Source organism: Callithrix jacchus, chromosome 5, assembly GCF_049354715.1.
Source record: "Callithrix jacchus isolate 240 chromosome 5, calJac240_pri, whole genome shotgun sequence".
NCBI classification, from domain to species: Eukaryota; Metazoa; Chordata; class Mammalia; order Primates; family Cebidae; genus Callithrix; species Callithrix jacchus.
Genome location: NC_133506.1, coordinates 66,780,904 through 66,796,007, shown reverse-complemented (window position 1 = coordinate 66,796,007; position 15,104 = coordinate 66,780,904). Strand labels below are relative to the sequence as shown.

The following is a 15,104-nucleotide window of genomic DNA, read 5'->3' as shown; positions in this document are numbered from 1 at the left end:
GCCCAGGCTGGAGTGCAGTGGCCAAATCTTGGCTCACTGCAACCTCCTCCCGGGTTCAAACGATTATCCTGTCTCAGCCTCCCAAGTAGCTGGCATTATAGGCATGCACCACAATGCCCAGCTAATTTTTGTATTTTAAGCAGAGATGGGGTTTTACCAGGTCGGTCAGGCTGGTCTCAAACTCCTGACCTCAGGGAATCCGCCTGCCTCGGCCTCCCAAAGTGCTGGGATGATAGGCGTGAGCCACCGTGACCGGCCTACATCTCCTTTTCAACCTCAGAAAATGTAGCAAGCTCTTGTTTTTCATGGGTCCCCGTAGCTGCTCCAGACGAAGGTGGAGAGAGCTTAGTATCTACACTGAGCTCATACATTTTTTTCTCTTCACATCTAAAATGTACAATTCCAACTTAAGAAAAACTATCTTGTTGTTGTGGTTTTTGTTGTTGAGACAGGATCTCATTGTGTTGCTCAGGCTGAAGGGCAGTGGCACTAACACAGCTCAATGCAGCCTTGACCTCCCAGGCTCAAGTAATCATCCCACTTCAGCATCCTGAGTAGCTGGGATGACAGGCACACACCACCACACCAGGCTAATTTTTAAATATTTTGTAGAGACGGGGTCTCACTATGCTGCCCAGGCTAGTCTCAAACACCTGGGGTCAAGCAGTCCTCTAGCCTCAGCCTTCCAAAGTGCTGGGATTAACAGGCATGAGCCGCAGCGCCTGGCCTCTCCTATCTTTTCTGATCTAAGACAGCTGATCTCAATTTTATCTGACAGTTAAAAGGCAACAGAACCAAGAAGCTGAAACTGATAAACTGAAGGGCTAACTGCTTAAAAATCAATTCCCAAGATCTTAAATAAAACATTTAGAAACTAGACTGCTATGAAGCTAACAGGTCATTGAAAGAAAGAATGCTTGAGGAAATAAAGTGTTAACATACTCAACATCTGATAACACACTGAGGATGCAGAGAAAGATATTAGGGGACACTTAAAATTCCTAAGACACAGGTGTGTATGTGACCCTACACACAGAACATACTTCGGGATGTATTTCGTCTATGCTGATTCTAAAGTTCAAGGAAAATAAATGAACATATTCAAACAAAACGAGTAAGTTCAAACAAGAATCACAGTTTCTTTTTTTCTTCTTTTAAATGAGTCAGAGTCTCGCTGTGTCACCCAGGCTGGAATACAGTGTCATGATCATAGCTCACTGCAGCCTCAGCCTCTGGGGCGCAAGCAATCCTCCCACCCCATCCTCTGGTGTAGCTTAGACTACAGACACACACCACCACCACATATGGCTACTTTTTGTATTTTTTGTGGAGAGGGGTTTTGCCATGTTGCTCAGGCTGGTGAACTCCCAGGGTCCTTGGAATTTCGGCTTCCCACAGTGCTGGGATTACAGGTGTGGGCCACCATGCCCGTAAGAAACGAAGTTTCTGGCCAGGCGCGGTGGCTCAAGCCTGTAATCCCAGCACTTGGGGAGGCTGAGGCGGGTGGATCACGAGGTCAAGAGATCGAGACCATCCTGGTCAACATGGTGAAACCCCGTCTCAACTAAAAATATAAAAAATTAGCTGGGCATGGTGGCTTATGCCTGTAATCCCAGCTACTCAGGAGGCTAAGGCAGGAGAATTGCCTGAACCCAGAGGTTGCGGTCAGCCGAGATCCTGCCATTGCACTCCAGCCTGGGTAACAAGAGCGAAACTCCATCTCAAAAAAAAAAAAAAGAAAAGAAGTTTCTAATTAGGAATACCAACCTTTAACTGCACTCAGGTAAGCGCCCAAAAGAGCAAATTATCTTCACTGGATTTTTCATGTTTCGGTTCCCTAAAGAAATAATAAACAACTCTATAGAGAATGAGTTCTGGCTGGGCATGGTAGCTCACTTTTCTAACCCTAGCATTTAGGGAGGCAGAGGCGGGTGGATCCCTGGAGCTTAGGAGTTCAAGACTAGCCTGGGTAACATGGCTGTCACTGCAAAAAATTTAAAAATTAGCTGGGCGTGGTGGCGCATGTCTGTAGTCCCAGCTACTCAGGATGCTCAGGTAGAATGGCTTGAGCCCGGGAGGTCAAAGGCTACAGTGAGCCATGATCACACCACCGTACTCCAGCCTGAGCAACAGAGCAAGACTCTGCGTCAATTTAAAAAAAAAAAAAAAAGACAAGAAGTAAAGAAAAGAGACAAGATGAGAAAAGGAAATGTGTTGGGCATGGTAGCTCACACCTGTAATCCTGGAACTTTGGGAGGCTGAGATGGGAGGACTGCTTGAGTCCAGGATTTTGAGACCAGCATAGGCAACACAGCCAAGACCTCATCACTATAAAAATTATTTTAAAATTAGCTGGGTGTAGTAGTGCACGACTGCAGCTGCAGCCACTCGGTAGGCTGAGGTGAGAGAATCGCTGGAGGCCAGGAGTTTTATGAGTGTACAGTGCGCCAATGATCGCGCCAAAGCACTCCAACCTGGGTGACAGAGCAAGATCCTGACTCTAAAAAAAAAAAAAAAAAAACATAAAGCAGCTGGAAAAAACAAAATGACCAGGCACAGTTGGCTTACGTCTGCAATCCCAGCACTTTGGGAGGCTGAGGCAGGACTGACTGATGCCAGTAGTTCAAGACCAGCCTGGGCAATAAAGGGTGACCCCATCTTTTCAAAAACAAACAAAAGACATAAGCCAGGCATGGTGGTGCATGCCTGTGAGTCCCAGCTACTGGAGAAGCTAAGTGGGAGAATGGGCTGTGCCCAGGAGGTCAAGGCTATGGTGAGTTGTGATCATGCCACTGCATTCCAGCCTGGACAGCACAGGAAGACCTTGTCTCAAATAAACAAAAATCAAAATGAGTTTTGTGAGTTTTGCCTTTGTTGTTTTGAGACAGCGTGGTCTGGCTCTGCCATCCAGACTGGGGTGCAATGGTGTGATCTCAATTCACTGCAACCTCCACCTCCCAGGCTGAAACCAGCCTCTCACCTCAGCCTCTCAAATAGCTGGGACTACAGGAGCACACCACCACACCCAACTAAATTTTTGTAGAGACAGAGTTTTGCCATGTTGCCCAGGCCAGTCTCAAACTCCTGAGCTCAAGTGATTCATCTGCCTTGGCTTCCCAAAGTACTAGAATTACAGGGGTGAGCCACCATGCCTGGCCTTGGCTTTGTTTTTTGAGACAGGGGTCTCCCTATGTTGCCCAGGCTGGTCTCAAACTCCTGGTTCCAGTGATCCTCTCACCTTAGTCTCCTGAGTATGTGTTTTTATTTAAGAGAGAGGGTCTAACTCTGTTGTTCAAGCTGGAGTGCCGTGGTGGGATGAGCGCTTACCAGTCTCAAGCTCCTAGGCTCAAGATATTCTCCCACCTCAGCCTCCTGAGTAGCTCAGACTAAAGGTGCAGATGGCATTGTACCCAGATGCTTCTTTTTTGAGAGTCTCACTGTCACCCAGGCTGGAGTGCAGTGGCATGATCTCAGCTCACTGCAACCTCCGCCTCCCGGGTTCAAGCAACTCTCCTGCCTCAGCCTCCCAAGTAGCTGGGATCACAGATGCCCACCACTATGCCCGGCTAATTTTTTGTATTTTTAATAGAGATCTCGTGACCTCAGGTGATCCACCCACCTTAGTCTCCCAAAGTGCTTGGATTATAGGTGTGAGCCACCATGCCAGGGTCTTGCTGCTGCCCAGGTTGGGGTGCAATGGCACAATCTCAGCTCACTGCAGCCTCCACTTCCCAGGCTCTAGTGACCCTCCCACCTCAGCCTCCTTAGCAGCTGGGACTATAGGCATACACCACCACATCTGGCTAATTTTTGTATTTTTTTGTAGAGATGGGGTTCCGCTATGTTGCCCAGGCTGGTCTCGAACTCCTGGGCTCAAGTGATCCGCCCCCCTTTGCCTCCTAAAGTATTGAGATTATAGGTGTGAGCTACTGCAACCAGCGTACTATTAAATGTTTTTAATTCTTTGTTTATTGCTGGGATTTTTCTTTTTTGTGTGTGACAGGGTCTCTCTCTCTCTTTTTGGAGAAGGAGTCTTGCTCTGTCGCCCAGGCTGGAGTGCAATGACTCAATCTCAGCTCACTGCAACCTCCGTCTTCCTGGTTGAAGTGATTCTCCTGCCTCAGCCTTCTGAGTAGCTGGGATTACAGGAGCCCACCACCACACCCAGATAATTTTTTTGTATTTTTAATAGAGACGAGGTTTCACCATGTTGGCAAGGCTGGTTTGAGCTCCTGACTTCAGGTGATCCACCCGCCTCAGCTTCCCAAAGTGCTGGGATCACAGGTGTGAGCCACCACGCCCGGCTGCAGCCTCTACTTTGTGGGCTCAAGCAACTCTACAGCCTCAGGCTCAGCCTCCCAAATAGCTGCGACTACAGGTACAAGCCACCCACCAACAGCCAGCTGTTTTTTTTTTTTTTTTTTTTTTTTAAATAACAGGGTTTTGCCATGTCGCCCAGGATGGTCTTCATCTCCTGAGCTCAAAGTAATCCTCTTCCTCCTTTAGGATGCTGAAAGGTGTGAGTGCCAGGACTGTCCTCTATGGCCAACGCTCCTCAGGCCTCCCAAAGTGTTTTGATCATACACATGAGCCACCGTACTTGGTCTTATTAATTTTTAAAAGACAGGTTTTTGCTATGCCGCCCAGATTAAACCATGTAGCTATTCACAGGATAATCATTGCACACAGTGGCCTTGGACTCCTGGCTTCAAGTCATCCCAATACCTCAGACTCCTGGGGAGCTGGGACTATAGGTGTGCACCACCACACCCAACTAGAGACCTCATTATTTTGTTCAGTGTTAGAAAACAGCTCTTCTGGGTCGGGCGGGTTGGTGCCCATCTTTAGTCCCAGTCACTTCGGAGGCTGAGGTGGGAGGATCACTCAGGCCTGCAAAGCAGAGCTTGCAGTGAGTCAAGATCGTGCCACTGCACTCTAGCCTGGGCAACAGAGTCAGAGCCTGTCTCAATTAAAAAAAAAAAAATTTCTTCCAGAATATCAGGAAAAGCACATTTTAAATTCACTACCAGAGAGAGGCAAAAAGATAAAACATTAACTTTGGAAGCGAATCAAAAGTCCTTAATGCAGAATGAAGACTATGAGGGCCTCTCTTTTCCATCCAAATGAATGAGACCAAGACACAATCTCAAGGATAGTCACACATTTCTTATACTACACAAGGTCCACATGTAGAACCCATGGCTGTTAGCTTCAAACAAGTTAACAGCCCAAACTCAGGAACACTGGCTGTCTCTCCAATTTCAGACACTGAAAGGGGTGTGAGTGCTAGGACTGTCCCCATGGCCAACACTCCTAGGGCAACAGCAGACCATGATCACACTAATTTTGAGCGCAGGACTGGAGAGGTGAGCTTGGGTACCATCGTGGCAGAGCATGGTGGTGCTATATTCTGGAGATTCTTTACCGAGGAGGATCACTGATGGAGAATAATTCCCATTCAAGTCTGATAGTCAAGGAGATTCATGGCCACCTTGCCTGTCACCATTAGGCTAATGCAGGATGACCTTTCAGGCCTACGAAGAAACTGTTCAGGACAGGGTCAGTGTGAGCAAAGGGACCTACTTAGCACTGCCTGGTCAAGAAAACTCTAGGGCAGAGTGGTAGAGAGGCCACCTGAGCACCCACATCTTAGAAAGGGTTCTGATCACACCTGGGTGGAGAAACGCTCCCTTGCTAATGTTTATCCAACTACACGCCAAGGTGTCCTATTAGTTGTCCTTTTGGGACAGTGGCTGGCAGATGAGAAGTGCTCAGTAAGTGTCAGATACTATTCTTTCTGTTGTTGTCTTTGAGACAGTCTCACTCTGTCACCAGGCTGGAGTGCAGTGGCGTGATCTCGGCTCACTGCAATCTCCACCTCATGGGTTCAAGCGATTCACCTGCCTCAGCCTCCTGAGTAGCTGGAACTACAGGCGCACGCCACCACACCCAGCTAATTTTTTTTTGTATTTTTAGTAGAGATGGGGTTTCACCGTGTTAAGCAAGGATGGTCTTGACCTCTTGACCTCACAATCCGCCACCCTGTCCTCCCAAAGTGTTGGGATTACTGATGTGAGCCACTGCGCCCAGCCAGGTATTATTCTTAATAAACATAACTCTGGGCCGGGCGCGGTGGCTCAAGCCTGTAATCCCAGCACTTGGGGAGGCCGAGGTGGGTGGATCACGCGGTCAAGAGATCGAGACCATCCTGGTCAACATGGTGAAACCCCGTCTCTACTAAAAATACAAAAAAATTAGCTGGGCATGGTGTCGTGTGCCTGTAATCCCAGCTACTCAGGAGGCTGAGGCAGGAGAATTGCCTGAACCCAGGAGGCAGAGGTTGCGGTGAGCTGAGATCGCGCCATCGCACTCCGGCCTGGGTAACGAGCGAAACTCCATCTCAAAAAATAAATAAATAAAATAAACGTAACTCTGAAGTGCTAGAAAGAAGCTAAACACAATATCCTCCAAGATTTGAGAAGCTCAAAGCATTGCTGGAGATACAAAGCAAGCACAGTGCAGATGGTGAGCAAGGAGCAAAGCAGTGTGTCCCAGGAAGACAGCCTCCCCACCTGGCCTTCACTTTCAACCAGAGCCACATTCCTGCAAAAAACAGTAGCAGCAACAACACAGTGTCCCGAGACAAAACAAAATCGCAACAAGCAGCTGTGACCATCCGTGAAGGGTTCCAAGGCACACTCTTCACCCTAAGAAGGAAGGCAGCCACTCCCTGCCATCCACTGCTGAGGAACGGTTCCTCAGGTTCCTCAGTTGCCACAGCAGGCCGAGTGAAACGAATTTTGGGGTGGGGGAGAGAACAAAGACTGTGAAGTCAAGTCCCTTTGAAAGATGAGCGAGAGGAAACTGGCAGATCACCTGGCACGAAGGTCGGAGGCGGGCTCAGGGCTCTTGCTCCAGTGCCACACAGTGTGAACTGCACTCACTGCGACTTTCTTCTTGCTCAGCATCCCAATATACACAGAAACGCAAGCAACCTGCCGTGGGAACCCTTTGATGGACTTGACTTACACACTATTATAATCACAGAGAAATGCTCATGTCTGTGCACTGCTGGGGTAGTTAGACTCCCGGGGCCATCGAGCTTCACTGACCCAAACTCCAGAAGGAAGGGAGGAGAACAGAACATACACAAGTCCCAGATAAGCCCAAACCTCACCACAGCTGTGTGTTCCGGCTCCTTTTCTCTTTCCTCTCCTTCCAACCACAAACAGCCAAAGGCAGGAAATAGAAAGGCGGGAAAGGAAGGAGACACAGCCAGCTAGTCTAGAGAACAGTAGCAACCACAGGACTCTCACAGATGTCTGGGACCTGGCTTGTTCTCCATCACCCTGTATTAGATTCTGAATGTGGAGTTACAAATTCACACATACTGAAATCAAAATCAATGCAAGGAGAGGATATTCTTCTGGCTTCTCTGTACCTGCTCAACCCATTACTTCTAAGCCTTCGAAGCACTTCAACCCTGAGGTTACAATTTTTACACCACCACTCCTGCCCTGAAAGTTTCAGGAAGAACACCTGGGGGCTTTGTGGCTAAAACAGACCAAGTCACTTGTGGCAAGGCTACCTGGAAAGTGACTGGAGCATCAGCCTCTCCTTGATCTCACAGCACTTTCTCTTTTGGTGCCATGTCTGCTCACTGCAACCTTTGCCTCCCGGGTTCAAGCAATTCTCCCTGCCTGAGCCTCCCAAGCAGCTGGGATTACAGGCACCCACCACCATACCTGGCTAATTTTTGTTTTAGGAGAGACGAGGTTTGGCCAGGCTGGTCTTGAACTCCTGACCTCAAGTAATCCACCAGCTTCAGCCTCCCAAAGTGCTGGGGTTACAGGTGTGAGCCACCAGCCCCTCTCTTCCCTTCTCTCCTCAATTCTGGCTCCCTCTCTTCCTTCTTCGCCTATGGTATTTACAGAAGTGGCTTAGATAAATACCCACCACCACCTGTCCAATACAAAAGGCTAAAAAGGCCAATGGCTTCCATTTGAGAAGGTATCCCAAAGAGGTATCAAGATGTGCAGCCTCCTAAGCAAACAGAGTGTTCCGAAGACGGTGGGTATGAGGATGGGCCTTTGCAGGTTCCACGTATTCGGGCGCTCATTTACCAGCTGTCTGAGTTATCTAACTTCTACGTCACTCTGCCCCTGTCTCTGTCAATTGGGGTCAAACACCCATCTAATAAAGTTCCTAAAAGTGGCCAGTGGCTGGGTGCAGTGGCTCACGCCTGTAATCCAGCACTTTGGTAGGCTGAGGTGGGTGGATCACCTGAAGTCAACATAGTGAAGCCTGGTCAACATAGTGAAACCTCGTCTCCATTAAAAATATAAAAATTAGCCGGGCATGGTGGTGCACGCCTGTAGTCCCAGCTACTCGGGAGGCTGAGGCAGGAGAATCACTTGAACCTGGGAGGCAGAGGTTGCAGTGAGCCGAGAATATGCCACTGCACTCCAGCCTGGGTGACAGAGCAAGACTTCGTCTCAAAAAGACAAAAACAAAAAAACAAAAACGTGCTCAATGAAAAGCAAATTTAGTTTAACCCACCCCCCAACCCTCCAAATTCCTTCAGCAATATTCAGTTCATCCTTAAATCCAGAGCCCACTGCACTGTTTCCCAGAGAAAATTCCACAGAATCTCAAAATGCAGTGGCAGGTGCAGTGGCTCACACCTATAATCGTGGCACTTCAGGAGGCTGAGGAAGGAGGATCTCTTTCTTTTTCTTTGATTAATTTATTAATCAATGTTTGGGGAAAATCTCTAGAGGCCAGGAATGCAAGCCCAGCCTGGGTAACATGGTGAGGCTGTAGTGAGCTACGATTGAGCCACTAAACACCAGCCTGAGCGAGAGCAGTGGGGAAGGTTCTGTCGAGGAGAAACAGGTCTGAAAAGCCAGCACTCTCTCTTGGAAACTCACAATTCACATGTGCATAGTAAAGACATGGGGCAGTCCTGCAATCAACAAACCCACTCCCTTCACCATGGGATTATTTTGGTTTCAAATCTGTAAGTAGCTCTCACTGAAGAACTTCTCCAGAACCACTGGACGTAAGGCCACCATGACATCGAGAAAAGACAAGAGAATCAGGAGTGTGAAACTCAGATGAGATGAACAAATAACACACAGAAGCTGAGGTGTAAAAGGCAGGGACAGGTCACCGGCAGTCTCACACTACCTCCAGAGAAGTGGCTTGGCCCGGCTGCCAGCCTGGCCTGTAGCTCTTCACTACTTTGAGGTGATACCACAAACTACTGCCACCCTAGCTTCTGTCCCACGCCTTCAAAATGAAGCAAGTTTTATGCCCCCTCCACCCATTAGGACAACAGATAGAAGGCTTTGGGATGAGCACGCGGCAGGAGGCAGCATCTTATTCCCATGCACTTAGCCCCAGGTCCTTTCACACTTGTGGACGTACCCAACCCAGGCACTTACTCCCTAAGACAACTGTTTCAACAGCTCCTACCATCCACACTATGCATCCCCATGAGCCTCTCAAGGGTAAGAACAATTTTCCATTTTGCTTCCAAAGTCCCCACACCTCAGTTATGTTATTAAGATTAATATATGGCTGGGCATGGTGGCTCATGCCTGTAAACCCAGAACTTTGGGAGGCCGAGGCAGGTGATTCACAAGGTCAGGAGTTTAAGACCAGCCTGGCCAAGATGGTAAAACCCGTCTCTACTAAAAATACAAAAAAATTAGCCAGGCATGGCAGTGGGCACCTGTAATTCCAGCTACTTGGAAGGCTGAGGCAGAGAGCTGCATGAACCCGGGAGGTGGAGGGTGCATGAAGCCCAGATCGCGCCACTGCACTGCAGTCTGGTGACAGAGCGAGACTCTGTTGCAAGAGCAAAACAAAACGAAAAGATGAAAATATATATATATATATATATATATATATATATATATATATATATATATAAATAATACTTACGGAATACTTAATATGTCAGTACTTAAAGTGGAATATCATTATAACAACCCTATGAGGTATTACTATTTCCATCCTTCACAGATGAGAAAACTGAAGCAAAGAAAAATAAAAAATTAAAGTTTCTTCATCATTAACTTTAGATAGCAGATGTATACTGTCTGAATGATAAAGCCAGTTTTCTTGGCATTTTTTTTTTTAAATTTTTATTTTTTGAGATAGAGTCTCGCTCTGTTGCCCAGGCTGTAGTGCAGTGGTACAATCTCGGCTCACTGCAACCTTCACCTCCTGGGTTCAAGCGATTCTCCTGCCTCAGCCTCTTGAGTAGCTAGGATCACAGGCGTGTGCCACCACGTCCAGCTAATTTTTGTATTTCTTCGAGACAGGGTTTCACTATGTTGGCCAGGCTGGTCTCAAACTCCCGACTTCAAGTGATCACCCACCTCGGTCTCCCAAAGTGCTGGGATGACAGGCGTGAGCCACTGCACTAGGCCTCTTTTTGCCATTCTTTAATTCTGGTCTTTGAACAAAACCCGGGTTGGGTGCAGCTGTACATGCCTGTAGTCCCAGCTACTCAGAGCCTGAGTCAGGACTGCCTGGCCCCAAAGTTAAGGGTTGCAGTGCACTGTGAGTGTGCCTGTCAACAGCCACTGCACTCCAGCTTGGGCAACACAGTGAGACCTGTCTCTTAAACAAACAAACAAGGCCAAGGCGGGCAGATCGCCTGGGGTCAAGAGTTGAAGACCAGCCTGACCAACTTTGTGAAACCCTGTGTCTACTAAAAATACAAAAAAAAAAATAGCCAGGCACAGTTATAGGCGCACACCTATAATCCTGACTACTTGGGAGGCTGAGGCAGGAGAATCACTTGAACTTGGGAAGTGGAGGTTTCAGGGAGCCAAGACTGTACCACTGCACTCCAGCCTGGGGGACAAGAACGAAAGTCCGTCTAAAAAGAAACCCCACCAAGTCTGAGACTCCGGGGCAGAGACAAAGTACTGAGGATGCAGACCCTCATGTGCACTGCTGAGATCCCAAGGGAACGCCACTTTGACAGAGTCTAGTGTGAAATGGCCAGCTGTCGGGCCAGATGCCCAGGTTCAACTTCTGAAAGTCGTTTACTAGCTGTATGACCTTATGCAAGTTACTGAATTTGAGTGTTTCCTCCTCTGTAAAATGGGAGTATTTTAATAAATGGAGATCATATTACTGATCTCACTAGACTGTCAGAGACAGTCAGTGAAATAAGGCACATAAAATCCTAAGCAAAGTACCTGGCACAGAATAATCAGTCAATAGGCATTAGTTATTAATACTATATATGCCTCTCTAAAATTCAAGATATTTCTGAGTGACTTCAAAAGGACTTGGTGAGGGGTAGAACAAAGATTCCATGCTTAGTACTTGAGATTTGTGAGGTACAAAGTAATTCTGAGGCTATACAGACTGGCCAGGCACGGTGGCTCATGCCTGTAATCCCAGCACTTTGGGAGGCCGAGGCGGGCAATCATCTGAGGTCAGGGGTTCAAAACCAGCCTGGTCAACATGGCAAAACCCCAACTCTACTAATAATACAAAAGTTAGCTGGGCATGGTGGTAGGCACCTCTAATTCCAGCTACTCGGGAGGCTGAGGCAGGAGAATCACTTGAACCTGGGAGGCAGAATTTGGAGTGAGCTGAGATTGAGCTATTGCACTCCAGCCTGGGAGACAAGAGTAAAAACTCCGCCTTCAAAAAAAAAAAATGACAGCACTGGCCAGGCACAGTGGCTCAGAGCTGTAATCCCAGCACTTTGGGAGCCTGAGGATGACTGAGATCAGGAAATCTGAGACCAGCCTGGACAACATAATGAGACCCCTCATCTCTATAAAAACATTTAAAAAAGTTAGCCAGGCATGGTGGCACACGCCTGTAGTCCCAGCTACTCAGGAGGCTCAAGTGGAAGGACATCTTGAGGCTGGGAGGTCAAGGATGAGCGGTGCTCATGTTACTGCATTCCAGCATGGGTGACAAAGGCCCTGTCTCAGAATCGAGAGAAAGACAGCAACTGAATCATGGAATACAGGGTACATGGCAGAAAGAATTATCACAATACTTGTGAATTTTCCACACCCCGTCCACAAACTTTGGCAATCTTCGCCTTCTGTCCTGGGCCAAGGAACTGAGCTCTTATCTGTTTTGAAAAGGTGGTGCTCAATATCAAAGTAAGTGCTGAGACAGAAAATCATTACACTGAGGTGTGAAACAAAAGGCTGAAAAGTGATTTCAATCACAGTTTGCCATCATGTTACTATGTGAAATGCAAAACCCTAGATACCATGCAGGTGGCATCAAAGTAGAATAGAATCTGGTTAAAGGCAAACACATGTGCATCAATATTCCCATCTCATATTACAATACTATTAAGCTGGCCAGAATGAGAAAGACCCAGAATAATTTGTGAATATAAAGACCCCATATTCATTTTTAAAAACTGTTATGTGCTGGGCCAGGAGTGGTGGCTCATGCCTGTAATCCTAATATTTTGGGGCAGGCGGTTCACCTGAGGTCAGAAGTTTGAGGCCTGCCTGGTCAACATGTTGAAACACCGCCTTTACTAAAAAAAAAATTAGCCAGGCGCAGTGGCGCGTGCCTGTAGTCCCAGCTACCAGGGCGGCTGAGGTGGGAGGATCTCTTGAGCCCAGGAGTTCTGGGCTGTAGTGCACTATGCCAATCCGGTGTCCGCACTAAGTTCAGCATCAATATGGTGACCTCCCGTGAGCGCGGGACCACCACGTTGCCTAAGGAGGGGTGAATCGGCCCAGGTCGGAATGGAGCAAGTCAAAACTCCCATGCTGATCAGTAGTGGGATCGCACCTGTGAACAACAGCCACTGCAGTGCAGCCTGGGCAACATAGCAAGACCCCGTCTCAATAAAAACAACAACAATAACAAAACAACAAAAAAATACAAAAATTAGTCTGGCGTGGTGGTGCGCGCCTGTAATCCCGGCTACTCGGGAGGCTGAGACAGGAGAATCGCTTGAACCCAGGAAGTGGAGGCTGCAGTGAGCCAAGACTGCGCCACTGCACTCTGGCATGGGCATCGGAACAAGACTCCATCTCAGAAAAAAGTAAAATAAATATTGGTATGTGTTAACCACAAAGAAACTGCCCATCCAGTTCTCTATTTCTGGCCAGAAAGTAACTCTAAATCAGAACTATCCTACAAGGGCAAGCGTACAAAGGCTGACTCAGGAGCTTCTAGATTCATAGGAGGCTAGCCCGGAGCTAGTCTAAGCTGGCAGAGAAGCTGCTTGGACTTGGCAACAGCGTGAAGGCACGAGAAGTCCTGACGCTGTTCCACAGACATACACATCTAACGGGACCTCAGAATGACTCTGCACCTCAGTCTCCAGCACTAAGGACACAAATCTACTCCCTTAACCCTCCCAAACAACTCAATGTCACCGGCAAGGCAGTCACCTCCCTGGGGTCCCCGGCAAGGAAACCCCGTGCAGACCATTCATGTCCTCTGCGCAGTCTGTTCCCAACATCCAGGAAGATCCAGCCCGCAGTCTCGGCTCACGGGGCAAGGTCACGCCCTGGAGTACACACGGACCCTGTTCAAGCCCAGGGAATATCAAGTTCCAGATCCTTCCAGGGATGGGGCTGTTTCCATTGCCTCACTTCTGGTTTACTTTCTGGAATAAGATGTCTTTCCTCCACTAAACACTGAGAACCAGAGCCTATAACAGCGGAGGGCAGCCTACGGGGACGCTTAGATCGCTCCGACACCGCCAACATGCCCCGACAGCGGGTCGGACTGGTTCCTGAAGGCGTCCTCCGATCACCCAGGCACTTAGTTCACCCCCTTCGTCCTCAACCGGGGAAGAGGACGGTGGAAGTATTTTGGAAAAATGCCCAAGAAAGGAAAAAACGGACCGGCTTCCTGAGGGTGTCTCCATCCCTCCCGGCCAGTACGTGGTGACTTCCCACCCCAGGCCACCAGGGGAGCACGGCCAAACCCGGCAGGAAACGATTCCAGCCTAAAAGCCACTTGCAGGATTACCGGATTCATTCTGGGCACCGCTGCCAAGGGATGCCCCCGCAGTGCCAACAGCTCCCTCGGCTCTTTGTCCGCACGCTGCCCTGCGCTCCCTCCCCGAGCGCCGGGCCCGGGAGCCAGCCCCACCCTGGGCCGAAGCAGTTCCCCTTCCCCGGGCCGCTCTCCGCAGGCACACCCAGGGGCCTCGGCCCGCGGCTCCTCCTCCCGACGCTCCCGCTCCCCGGCTGGGCGCCGCGGTCCCCCAGCCCTCGGCCCGCGACCCCCGAGGGTCCGCTGGAGCAGCAGCCGGCTGGGCTGCCAGTTCCGCGGGCCTCACCACGCCCAGCCCCCGCGTCCCGTCCGTCCCGTCCGTCCCTCACCGGACGGCGGCTGCGCGGGCGACGGCGGCACCGGCGGGCGCGGGCCGCTGCTGTTGATGATGTAGTGGGAGACGCGCGAGTTCTCGGACACGCTGAGTACATAGTCCCCGGGGCTGGTGCTCGAGTCCCGCACCAGGAAGACCCCGTGCCGCTGGCCCTGCAGCAGCGCCACCGCCTCCTGCCGACTCAGACGCCCCCAGTACCAGCTACTCCGCTCCTCCGAGTCGAAGTTGCCCGCCATGGCTGCCTCCGCGCCTACACGCTGGGCTGCCGCGCCGCGCGCGCCCCTCCTGCCCACGGCGCCCGCCGCCCAGCAGACCGGCTCCGGTTTCAACCTCACAGCAGCGCCCGAAATGGCGGCGGAGGCCGCGGGTCTTCCCCACCGGAAATGACGCGCTCCCTGCCCTGGGGAGGCTGCCGGGAAAGGGCCCGCCGCCCGCCATTGGGAGAAGGGCAAGGCGGCCTCGCGCGCGCACTGCGCATGCGGCCTCATGGGCGGTGCCGCCTGGCCGGGCCAGGGGCTGGGAGGCGGGGTCTAGGGCGTGGGGGCGGGGTCTCACCGCCTGCCGCAGAGATGTGCGCCTGCGCCACTGGCCGCGGTGGCCCTTCCCCCACCCCCCACAACCAGGCTATCGTTCACGGAAGGCCTGGGTCTTCTAGATAGCGACTCCCAGACAGAACTGGAGGAGAAAAGATGCATGTAACCCCCCCCCGAGTTTTCGGCCAGGCTTCCTGAAGTGTCGGTCTGTTTCT

General features: G+C 50.1%; 1 protein-coding gene across 4 annotated transcripts in view; it reads right to left on the bottom strand.

Annotated features, from left to right (window-relative positions):
* CRK (CRK proto-oncogene, adaptor protein) overlaps positions 1–14,712 on the bottom strand; it is a 38,685-nt gene extending 23,973 nt beyond the window's left edge. For all 4 annotated transcript variants that reach the window (XM_035299442.3, XM_002747822.6, XM_017972215.4 and 1 more), the window contains exon 1: positions 14,352–14,712. In XM_035299442.3, the coding sequence (XP_035155333.1) occupies positions 14,352–14,592 (241 nt within the window). In that variant the 5' untranslated portion in view covers positions 14,593–14,712. The remainder of the gene's footprint in view (positions 1–14,351) is intronic.
* Positions 14,713–15,104: the final 392 nt, after the last annotated feature.